The following is a 12563-nucleotide window of genomic DNA, read 5'->3' on the forward strand; positions in this document are numbered from 1 at the left end:
CACGCCGTTTCGGAAGCAACACAAGCCTCCGTCATCAGTGTAACTTCCCTTCGGCGGTTAATTTATTTAAAAATGTTACCTTCGTGACTTTACCGAAAAAAACAAAGAGTATGAATCCTTGCAGTCACGAAAACTTCAAATCTAAAACAATTACTTTACTATGCAAGTAAAACATTATAATATGTACGTGTTTTTTTAGAGCCCCTTTGTAACACGTCACAGGCCCTGCACTAGCTTCATCCGGCACTGGGGTCAGACACCAGTGCTTTCCCTTTGTCAGTGGCGAATCCAGCCCCAATGAGCCACCCATCAACGAGTAGCAGCTCCACTTCTTACCCTCGCCGATTAGCCTGCAGCCATGTCCTAGGTCAGCGGTGGGGAACCTTTTTTTCTGCCAAGGGCCATTTTGGATATTTACAACATCATTCGCGGGCCATACAAAATTATCAACTTCAAAATGAGCCTGTTATATTTGGTCAAACATTTAATTAACTCACTACTATTGTGATGGCTGGAACTGCTTCTCTTTGGCGAGGCGTGTGATGTTAGCCGGTATTGATGATGTTGCTGCTACTCGCAACTGCTTTTCCAGGTTTGCTCCTCGATTTATTGATTTTCGAGTCCCGCCTGCGGTTGCCTTGGCAGGGCCACACCAAATGATTTCGCTGGGACTTATACGGCCCGCGGGCCGGACGTTCTCCACCCCTGTCCTAGGTGAAAGCACGGCAAACCCGCGGCTCCGCAGCCGCATCCCGCTGTTGAAGGACTGTTTCATGACAGTTATTTACGAATGACCGCATGCATTGTGGCTCTTGAAATATCGAGGGGATTGTTACGGAATTAGAAAAAAAAATTTCGTTACTTTGGTTGCCGCCCTCTGTCCTAGATGTCACGTTCGACTGCACTTGGACCCACGATTTACATGACCACCGTGTGAATCGTCGCCCTCACGGTGATTGATTACAGGGGTGCACCGATGCATCGGTTCATCGATGGATTATTGAGATCACTCAGCACGCGTCCAATCACGTGTGCATTACTATTGATTAGCGCGCATCATATCACAATACTTAGACATACGATCGATTCCTGATTCGAATCACGACCCTGAATCGTAATAATTGAATCTTTACAACTCCCATTTGATGGATGGTGACAATGAAGAACAGGTGATGATGATGACGATGATTGAGGGCGGGTGATGATGATGATGATGGGTGGTTGATATTGCTGATGAATATGATGGAGAACTAATGATGATGTTAGACGGGTGCTGATACTATAAACGTGATAATGGAGAACGGGTGACGATAAACCGTTGATGAAGAATGTCCATTGTATTTAGGAAACTCTCACTGACGAGTCCGCTTCAGAAGGGTCTTTCCTCGGCTACTGGATCTGTGCCATTAACACCACCCCCACGTTATGATCACGGTCACCCATCCCAGGTCTCTCTTACAAAGAGGGGGGCCACGAATACCCCCACCCTCCACCCACTGACCAGAGGTCGCAAACGGGTTTTGATTCCTTACCCGTACCCGGCCGCACCAGGGTCGCAAACGGGTACCCGTACCCGGCCGTACCCGTACCCTACCCGTACCCGGCCGGGTACGGGTAGGGTACGGCCGGGTACGGGTAGGGTACAGGTATCGGGTACCTGATTGCGACCTCTGGGATGAAGCCATGTTGCAGGCGTGGGTGGGTTGATTCTAGGAACTTGAATTGTGAGAAGAGACAAGACGTTGGGAAATGAGTGACAAACAGTTACTCACCAGTGACTCACGGTCTAACCGTACCCGGCCGCACCAGGGTCGCAAACGGGTATCCGTACCCGGCCGAGTACGGGTAGCCGGGTATCGGGTAGGGTACGGGTATCGGGTACCCGGTTGCGACCTCTGCCACTGACTGGCCAATTACCTGGCTAAGATCCCGTTTATCGCTAGAGGGCGGTGTTCACCAGAGAGTAGGGACAGGGATGCATAATACAGATTGTTGGGGTGTTTTTTTAGGAACAGGTATGACCGAAAGGATTAATGACCTTCCTAAACCGATTTTTATTCCACCAGGTAAGGCTCACTGAGCTATACAGATCTTTTTCAAAGGCGACCTGGCCACAAATGATAGCTCAACGAAGTGGCTCATCATGTGTAAATGTGTAGCGGCCAAATACTCGAAACGCGTGTTTCTCTGTCTCTCTCCACGGGGAAAGAGAGAACATGCAACTCCAAATATACAGGCGACAGGGTCAGGATCGAACCCACGACCTCCTTCATGCCTCCTGCATGCCTCCTCCATGCCAGGGGAGGGAGTTAACATATTTCCACCGCGGCGCCCATTAATATCGACACGTCCATTGAACCATGAGTTTAAGTGTGTTGTTATCGATTCTAGCAATCTGTATTCCATTTCGTTTTATAGGTACGACCAATATTACGGCGTATGATTCGATTATTTCGGAGTAGGTAGTGTAGGTCTCATGTAAAACATAAATATTGTAACCCTACAACACCCGACAGAGCCAATTAAATCAAATTGTCACGTGGGCAAATGTCAATTGATTTGGATTTTCGGCAAACCGGAGGAATGTTGAAAAGGAAGCACATTTTTGGACAAAATTGTAAAAATGTATGTTCAATTTCATACGTTTAGGGACAATGATCGGAATGAGCGAAACAACGTGGCACGCAGTAGAGACGAGAGGTCGAGACAGAGAGTGCAGGACACAGTACACACGAGACAGCCACTGCAGACATTATTCCACCAACACTCCACAAACCACCACCACCAGCCCCCACCGCCAATTCCGGGCTCAGCTGCAGCGCGTTCGCCACTTGTTCCAGGGAAGGGTTTACACGGTTCGAATGCAGCGGCCGCCCTGGTTATTACTGCGGGCTTAATATTAACCGTGAGAAAAAACCCACATTACAACGCGCCGTCTGCTTTTGGCTTCACAGGGGACGTTACAGATCTCCGTGACATCCTTCGCAAGCGGTAGGCCACCTTGTGCCTGCGTCAACGGGGCAAATTTGCCAAATTTGAAAGAACAACAAAAAATACACAGCGAATGACTCAACGCACACTGATCGCCCCCTACACTGCGAGCAGAAGCAAACTTGGCAAGACCCTCCTAAGCCAGAGCCACGCGACTCGACGAGACAGACTTTGCCTTCGGTTAAAACCAGCGTACGCTGTCACAACAACAACAACAACAGTAAGACGACAACATCTTGGAGGGGAGGCCGGGTGCGTACAAATGCACCGTCGCAGTGGATTCATTATAATTTTATGGTGATGTCATGCCCGGTTCGGAGGGGAGTGGACGGCGATCGCGTCGAGGAAGCGCCGACCCGACCAATGGAGCAGTCGGGGCATTCTGAACGTGGCGAGCGTCACGGCCAATAGTGGAGGCTGGAAACGCCCTGCCGGCCCCATCAGCTGTTCGCTGGGTTGCTGTTGGATGCCCCCCCCCCCCGTGCATTTTTTTGTGCGTTAAATTTGCTGTATACAACGCCGCCGGCAGGCACGCATAGCCTGTAAGACAGCCAGCCAGCCAGCAACAGCACACATCATAGTGGGGTAGCGGCAGGCAGATCGGCAGAACATATACAGATCCGTAGCCTGTACAACAGCACACACACACATAGTCAGCCAGCAACAGCACACATAGCGGATAGCCGTAGCCTGTACAATACACACACACAGTCGGTACAGCGCGCACAAGCTATACAAGAAGAAACACAGCATATAGAATAGACGCAACCTGTACAAAATACAGTACACACACAACAACCATCGCAACATACACACGGTAGATATGAGACGTAACATATACAATACACAGGTCATACCAAATGTAGCTTCAGTTCATTAGACGTTGCAGCATTGATACATGTGTATTACATGCCTACAGGCACACACACACACACAGGTACACGTAACTTGCTGTGCGAGTGTAATATTACATTCACGTGTCAAAGTGTGACTTTGACAAGAGAGACTGGTAGGCTGTGGATATTAATTATTAATGAATGAACAGTCGGTGGTTAAAGGGTTGTGCGTACCCGGAATGTTGGTGTGACTCTACCGCAGCGGTGACAGGTAGGTGGGGAGCTCTAAGAGTGTACCACACAGCCACACACATTACACACAATCAACACAGACACCATCACACATACATCACACACACTCAACACACACACACTCAACACACACACACTCAACACACTCACTCACTCAATACACACTCAGCACACACACACTCAACACAGACACTCATCATCACACATACATCACACACACTCAACACACACTCACTCAACACACACACACTCACCATCACACATTACACACACTCAACACACACACTCAACACACTCACTCAACATACTCACTCAACACACACCACACAGCCATACACAACACACACACTCAACACAGACACTCACCATCACACACAACACACACACTCAACACAGACACTAACCATCACACACACTCAACACACACACTCACCATCACACACACGCAACACACACACTCAACATCACACACTCAATACACACATACTTCACACACATACAACACACACTCAACACAGACAACACACACACTCAACACACTCACTCACTCAACACACACACTCAACACACACACTCACCATCACACACTCACCATCACACACACACACTCACCATCACACACACACTCACCACACACACACTCACCACACACTCACCACACACTCACCACACACACTCAACACACACACTCAACACACATACTCAACACACACACTCAACACAGACACTCACCATCACACACACTCAACACAGACAACAAACACACTCAAAACACACACACTCGACACACACATCACACACACTCAACACACACAGACAACACAAAAAACCACTCAATACACATCATACACTCAATGCACACACACAACAGACACCACACACTCAATGCACACACTCAACACACTCAACACAAAGAACACAAAAATACTCAGTATAGTACACACCACACACTCAACACACTAAACACACATCAAACCCTCAACACACATACTACACTTAACACAGAGAACACAACACACACACGCGAACACACATAACACACTTAACGGCCACACTCAAACACAGATAACACAAACACACTCAATATACATCTCACAATAAAACACACAGACACAACACATATACACACATTCTAGATTTGAAGCTTTCGTGACTGCAAGGATTCATACTCTTAGTTTTTTCGGTAAAGTCACTTAGGTAAAAATTTAAATTTAAATTAATAAAAATAAAATAATAAAAAATCACGACGTTTCGGAGGCAACACAAGTCTCCGTCATCAGGTGGGACCGTCACAGCCAGCTGTGACGGTCCCACCTGATTTTTTTATTTTTATTAATTTTAATTTCATTTTTTACCTACGTGACTTTACCGAAAAAACTAAGAGTACATATACACAAACTCAACACACACACACAACACGTACACACAAATTCGACAAACACACAACACACAGAGGGACGGGCCTGGGACGTCGTGGGAGGTGCAAGACACAGAGACCTCCTCCTCCTCTCACTCCTCCTCCCAGAAATTAAGTTGACAAAGAGAAATCCAGACTCGCAGACGGACACCGAGAAGCACAGAAAGACAAACCACCAAGACCCTGGTCGGATACACACTGACAGACACAGGAGGCACTTAAGACACTGGCAACCAGAAACAGACGCACAGACACACACAAAGGCAAGCGGACACCGACAGAGACCCACACAGATAGATACATTACATATACAGAGACACAAAGACAGACGGACACGCACAGGCACCCATACACAACGATACACGCAGACATACAACGACAGGCAACACGGGCAAACAGGGCAAAAGCGGCACCAGCAACGATGCCAGGAGCCAGAGATCGATCTGCGGTCCCCTCTAAAGCGGACGTGTCTGCAGCTCCACAGCAGGAGCGGGCGGTGATGGAGGAGGAGGAGGTGGTCGTGGTGGTGGAGGAGGTGGTGGCAACTCGTCGACCTGGCCCAGCCGAGGAAGGAATGAGCGCTTCTGGGGACGAGGATGACAACAGTAGGGAGGGAGTGGGTGGCGGGTCCCTCTTCTACGTGAACAGGAGCGGCATCCCTCTGGACAAGAGCACGTGGGAGCGCATGTGGAGCCACGTGGGCCGGGTCCATCCCGGAGGCAAGGAGATGGTTCGGAGCATACGGCAGTGCACAGAGCTACCCAAGGTGTGTTGAGGTGGGGGGGGGGTCACCTGGGTGCGTGTAGGGGAGCGGTAGTGTAGCGGTTAGCGCGCTGCACGCTCACGGCCAACAACAGTGACGATTATTTGAACCCGTCTTGGGCCTCGCCTAGGTCGACTCGGCCTCAAATGAGCACCTGGGTGGTGTGTAAATATCGCCTCTGGGGAGACAAAGGCGGCCGGGCGTGGTATTGGCCATCAAACTTTTTGTGTGCTGTGCCGTCCTTCATAGGTGTTCGCTCACAGCACTTTCCCTAAGAGTCTGTTAAATGCTACGTGGGGAACGTTTGGTGAGGGGTGAGTGACACTCAGAGGTCGCAGCTGGAATAGCGAGATTGGTGATGTGTGGATGGGTGGATGGGTGAAGGAGGTGATCAGGTGGGTGGGTGGGTGAGTGAGATGGAGAGGTCGATGATGTGGGTGATTGAGGGGCTTTGTTGGGTGGTCGGTTATGGGGTTGGTGGTGATTGGGTGGGTGGTGGTGGCAGAATTTGTGACGTTGATGGAGTTGGTGGTGCGGATGGAATGGATTTGTTTGTGAGACACAGTGACGGTGTTTTGTTGCGGATAGCGATTAAGGAGGTTTCGATGATGGGACACACATTCAGAGAAGGATCGCAGAGCCTGTCAGTGACATGTTGATTGAGTTGATCTTGTGATGATGGGGTCGGTGTTTGGAGGTGTCAGTGATGGGGCAGTTGGGTCAGTGATGTACTGAGGAGCTTGTAAGTGGTTTGAGGCGTTAATCGAGTTGGCTACTAGGTAAGGCCCACCCACTGGCCACAAATGCTTGCTCAATAAAGTGGCTTATTACGTGAAAATGTATAGCAGCCAAATATGATAAATGCATGTTGAGTCTAAATGTGGAGGGAAAAACCGGAGGACCCGGAGAAAAATTCCACGCAACCACGGGGAGAACATGCAAACTCCAAATATACAACAGGCGTCAGGGTCGGAATTGAACCCACGACGTCGTTCATACCAGGCGAGGTAGTTAACATCTCACCGCCATGGCACGAGGTAATGTGATGGTGCGATCAGCGACATATTGATAGTCTATAGTAATTCCTTTGATGGTTTTTGTCATTTAAATTATGCCGAATTTCCACGTGGTAATGGATCAATCTAATTAAGCTAATTGTGAGAGTGACAGGGCTGATGCAACGTTCATCGTTGATGCTTTGAGTTTTGTAAACCAGGGGCGCGGTCGGTCATCATTGATTTACGAATGCCAGTTGCATGTTGATCATTGTTCAAAGAGGCTCATTACGGGACTCTTGAGTTTCAAAGTCATGGTGGCCAAGTGACTTAGAAGTCAGAGCACTGAACCTTCACCGTGTGAGACCCTGGGTGCAAATCCAAGTTTCATTCACCCGTGATTAATCCGGGCTCTCAAGTGTATCGAGCCGATGGTCCCAGCCTGATCGGCAATGACTGCACAGGAAATACCAGAATCTGAATCTTTATTTAGACTGGAGAAATCCGATGAGCTTCGGAGCTGTTTTTCACAGATGTCCACTATGGGCTGGTCAGAAAGTGGCAATACGCCCCCCACATTGCAATAAATTTGGTTCTGTACTTCATAAAGCGATTAAAGTCCATCTCTTGAGAATTAAATGTATCAGATCGACTGTCGTGCGGCGAGCGTTAATCTGTGTGGAGGAGCAAGGTGGGAAAGTGGTGCCCCATCACGTCTGGCCCTGAGGTCACTCGAGATCTCAGAGGTGGCTCTGTGATGGCTGCTTCTGGGGGCCTTTCGCTCGTAAGTTACAAAGGGTGACGAGGAACTATCCTCGTCGCCCTTTGTGACTTTCGCAGTCATTCGGGGGTGATGTCAAAGTTGATAGCTACAAGTTTTAACGAATCTAATTATTGCCTAGGTATATGAAATGCTTGGGTAATATTATTTGCGTTTTTGGAGTTTTGTTGTGGTCATTATTCAAACGGCCATTTTGGTCATGGCACCTCGTAATTCCACGATTGCAGGTTGTACGTTTCAGACGCTGTAAAGATCGGGGTCAAGTTTTTTTGTATTTGAAAAGGTGAGAGCTTTAGAGGCCAGGAATAGTCTCTTTTGCAAGAGTGACCCGGGGCATTAGCCTGTCCGTAGGGGGCAACGATTGCCACGGTGTACGATCCCAACGGAGTAATTTGTGGGTAATACTCATGCGTGCAACCGTGAAGTGGCCTTGACTGTAACTGTGATAGTTAATTTTGATTAGACCACCGTTCTTGTGACGGGAGACATTCTCTTAAAACACATGGTTGTCGGACGCACGCATACGAACTGACGCTTTCATCCATGCTGGGTCGACGACGATGCATGTAATTTTGTGTCCGTGTCAACTGCATGCCATAAATAAGCCATATTTTCTAAACCTACAATTACCTTTCAAATGTGATGCCCCGTACGTATCATTAGGGTGACTTCGAAATGGTGACTGCAAGATTGCCGGATTGTGTGGGACGTGTCCTGCTGTGTTGTCCCATCTATTATTAAGAAGCAATTGCGCAGAACCGGCCAATTAAGGGTGGCACATTAGTTGGGGATGCTGCTGCTGCTGCCGCCGCCGCATTGGCAATGGTACACAGGCACAGTTAACAACAAGAACAACAAAAGCTCAACATCTTCGTCAATAGCCCTGCAATGCAAAACTTCGGGCAACGGCCCTTCTCGTTTTATGTTCTAAGATTAACAATGAACCACATTGCCTGCAACGTCACCGATTATATGTATGTATACTCTCTGGTTCTTTCGGTGTTGTCACGTAGATAGAAAAAATAACAAAAGAAAACACGACGTTTTGGTGTGCAACACAAGCGTCCGTCTTCAACTTCAACTGAAGACCGACTTTACCGAAAGAACCAGAGAGTGTTGATTCCTGCAGTCACGAAAGCTTCAAATCAAGACCACAGTGCAGGTAGTCCCCGACTTACGATGGTCCGACTTACGATATTTCGATCTTACGATGGCGATATCGATACGACAAAATTGTTAAACATTTTACATTTCACGCGGCAGGCAAACGCAGCAGCGTACGAGGTGCGATGCTGTACGTTGGGACGCTGCCGGGATGTACTGTACGCATATAGTTTATACAGTACGGTACTGTAAATTGCTCTGTTTTGCTAAATTATCACCATTCTTTAGGACTCCTGGGTAGGCTAGGCCATTTTCGACTAACGATATTTTCGACTTACGATGGGGTCGTCGTAACGAATCTCCATCGTAAGTCGGGGACTACCTACATATGTGTTTACTTTCAAGGTAGCGTTATTGACTAATGTATCGTGTGTTTTTATTTATTTCGTTCGGACGGCAGGTAAGCGCAGTGGTAAACGCTCGTGCCTCACAGCAAAACGTCCCGGGGTTCATTTTCCGACTTCCGCGTGCAGTTTGTATGATGCCCCGTCTTCTGCGTGGCTTTCCTCTGAGTCCTCTGGGTCATAGCTAAAAACAAGATCGTTACAATGTTATTGGATATTGGCCAAACATTGCAACGCTGTGAAATTACCTGCAAGTTTCAAGTTGACTTTGTTTAACCAGGTGGTGAGAACGCGTAAGGAGACGAGGGTAAGGAGTCTGAGTTGCAAGCGTGACCTCGGTCACCATAATGACCAAAGCAAAACGCAACGACAACATAGTGTGGCATTCAAGGGAACATAAATCAATTGGGAGTACACACAACAGCAGCAGCAGCAGCAACATCGCCGCCTCCTGTGGGAAAAAAAACCTGGCAGGATCCTCCTGAAAAGGAGCCTTGAGGCTCGGTGAGGCCTTCCTGGCAAAGCGAGCGCAAATCACAACCATGAAGCAAGAGCTCATGATTGAGGGACCCTGCAAATGGCCATGTTTCCAATAACAATGCTAAACTAGAGCAGGGTGTTTGTACTTTGAGCCTTTCCTTCGAACACTACTTGCCAGTGCAATGCCTGAGAGATTGTGAAGCTGTGTGTCTGTGTGTGTGTGTCTGTGTGTGTATGTGTGTTTTCTATTGTACCTGGTGCGGTGTTTAAACATTGCCAGGAGAGAGCTTAAGGCGGGCCGGCGTGGTGCTGGAGACCCACCCCCTCGTGTGCTGTGCCGGCCTTCATAGGTGCTCGCTAACAGCACTTGCCCTAACAGTCTGTTAAGGTTACACGGGAGATCTTTGTCTTTGTCTTTGTTTGCTATAGTGTGGGGAACGGTAGTGTAGCAGGTTAGCGTGCTGTGCTACGAACCCGCCTCCCCTAGGTCGACTCAGCCTCAAATGAGTACCTGGTGCGGTGTGTAAACATCAGCACTGGGGAGACAAAGGCGGCCGGGCGTGGTGCTCGCCACACCTCCCACACACCACGAGCCAATTTCATCGCCCCGTATTAAAATCAGCCCTGGCCTCTCCCCAACTTTTCCGACTCACAATGACCAGCATGCAGAGGTCGCAAACGGGTTTTGATTCCTTACCCGTACCTGTACCCGGCCGCACTAGGGTCGCACCCTACCCGTACCCTACCCGTACCCGGCCGGGTACGGGTAGGGTACGGGTATCGGGTACCCGATTGCGACCTCTGGGATGAAGCCATGTTGCAGGCGCGGGTGGGTTGATTCTAGGAACTTGAATTGTGAGAAGAGACAAGACGTTGGGAAATGAGTGACAAACAGTTACTCACCAGTGACTCACGGCCTACCCGTACCCGTACCCGGCCGCACCAGGGTCGCAAACGGGTACCCGTACCCGTACCCAGCTGGGTACGGGTAGCCGGGTATCGGGTAGGGTACGGGTATCGGGTACCCGGTTGCGACCTCTGCCAGCATGGTGAAGTATGGTCCCACACAAGGCCCCATCACTGACGTGGTGTGGGCGATGCCTCCATGCAGCAGCGGATCGACAGACGGCGGTGCGGCTGAGTGGAGGAGGTTGACTGGAGGCTTTTTTGGATGATCCACTGCTGGATGAGGGCCTCCCCACGCTATGCGGGTCTTGTGGGCTATTCGGACATACTTCACCACACTGGTCAGTGTGCACCAGTGAAGGCTGAGAACATAGACTCACAGTACAGCAGTGGACGTTTCTGCAGTGCCCCTCTGTTGCCCACCGCATGGCACGCACACTGCATCCATGCTGGTACCTCGCAGCGGCGTACGTTGGATGCCACGCTGGGGTTTTCTCGCTTTAATCTTCGCCCAAAATTTCACCTTGTGTGAGACAAAATAGAGCACGCACTCGGATCTCTCGGAGACCTATGGCGACCCTTGCTGTTAGAGATGCCCCCCCCCCCACCCCCGCAAGTTGATATCATACGTGCATTGAATCAAGAATCGAACCACCGATATTATCGATCCATACACGTAGGTAATCGGTTCGCGCGACCACTGCAGTCACTGGAGGTGATACGTCCACCCACCATATTCGAAAGCTGGGTATAAAATAAAAACTATCATCGATTGTTGATATGTGGAATGATATCTGAGCCGGACCTGGGGCCTCCCTCCCCTTCGTCAACGTGGTGAAGTATGGTCAAGCCAGCCCCCACCCCCCGTGGCCAGCCCAGTGTGGGATTTAGTTTGTCGTCCTTCCTCCGCACCTCCGATTGGCACGGCTGGCTATGTACGGTGCGACAGAAGTTCAACGTACAGCACGTACGTACAGCACGTACGTACAGCACGTACGTACAGCACGTACGTAGAGCTACCTCTGAGATCCCTTCAAGCGACCTCTGGTCGGGCTGAGGCGTATTTCACGGTGTGACACACATCGGCGGCGGGCACACTTTATGCCCAGTGCAAATAAAATGTTCAACGTAATCCCTCTCGAGATGAGGTCAGCGCTCAGCCAGACAGCTTGTTTTGTTTTGGGCCCCTAGGGCCAAGACAAATCTGGATTTCCGCGCCTGGCTGAGCTGACCTGCGGAGAGTGACGGCGGTGGTGTTGTGAGGCTCAGGGTTCCCGAGTCCCTTCAAGGCATTCGGACAAACGGGCGAAATAATCACAGCGGTGCACGTACGTCTTTGTGTGTGTGTGTGGGGAGCGGTAGTGTAGAGGTTAGCACGCTGCGCTATGAATCCAGCGACCCCGGTTCGATTCCCGCTCACGACCAACATCGGTGACGATTATCTAAACTGGTCCTGGGCCTCCTCCTGGGTCGACTCAGCCTCAAATGTGTACCTGGTGCGGTGTGTAAACATCGCCACTAGGGAGACAAAGGCGGTCGGGTGAGGTGCTGGCCACCCACCCACCCCCTCGTGTACCGTTCCGGCCTTCATAGGTGCTCGCTAACAGCACTTGCCCCTACAGTCTGTTGAGGCT

The 12563-nt window shown here is 49.8% G+C and overlaps 1 protein-coding gene across 2 annotated transcripts in view; it reads left to right on the forward strand.

Moving 5' to 3' along the window:
• Window positions 1-3331: 3331 nt before the first annotated feature.
• The window catches only part of VASH1 (vasohibin 1), a 28340-nt gene continuing 19108 nt past the window's right edge, over window positions 3332-12563 (forward strand). Inside the window, exons 1-2 of one of the 2 annotated variants that reach the window (XM_078870388.1) lie at window positions 3332-4098; window positions 5973-6262. In XM_078870388.1, the coding sequence (XP_078726514.1) occupies window positions 4029-4098; window positions 5973-6262 (360 nt within the window). In that variant the 5' untranslated portion in view covers window positions 3332-4028. Of the gene's footprint in view, window positions 4099-5621; window positions 5760-5972; window positions 6263-12563 lie in introns of those variants that run through there. The other variant, XM_078870389.1, reaches the window with a different exon arrangement.

Source organism: Lampetra fluviatilis, chromosome 30, assembly GCF_964198595.1.
Source record: "Lampetra fluviatilis chromosome 30, kcLamFluv1.1, whole genome shotgun sequence".
Classification (NCBI taxonomy): Eukaryota; Metazoa; Chordata; class Hyperoartia; order Petromyzontiformes; family Petromyzontidae; genus Lampetra; species Lampetra fluviatilis.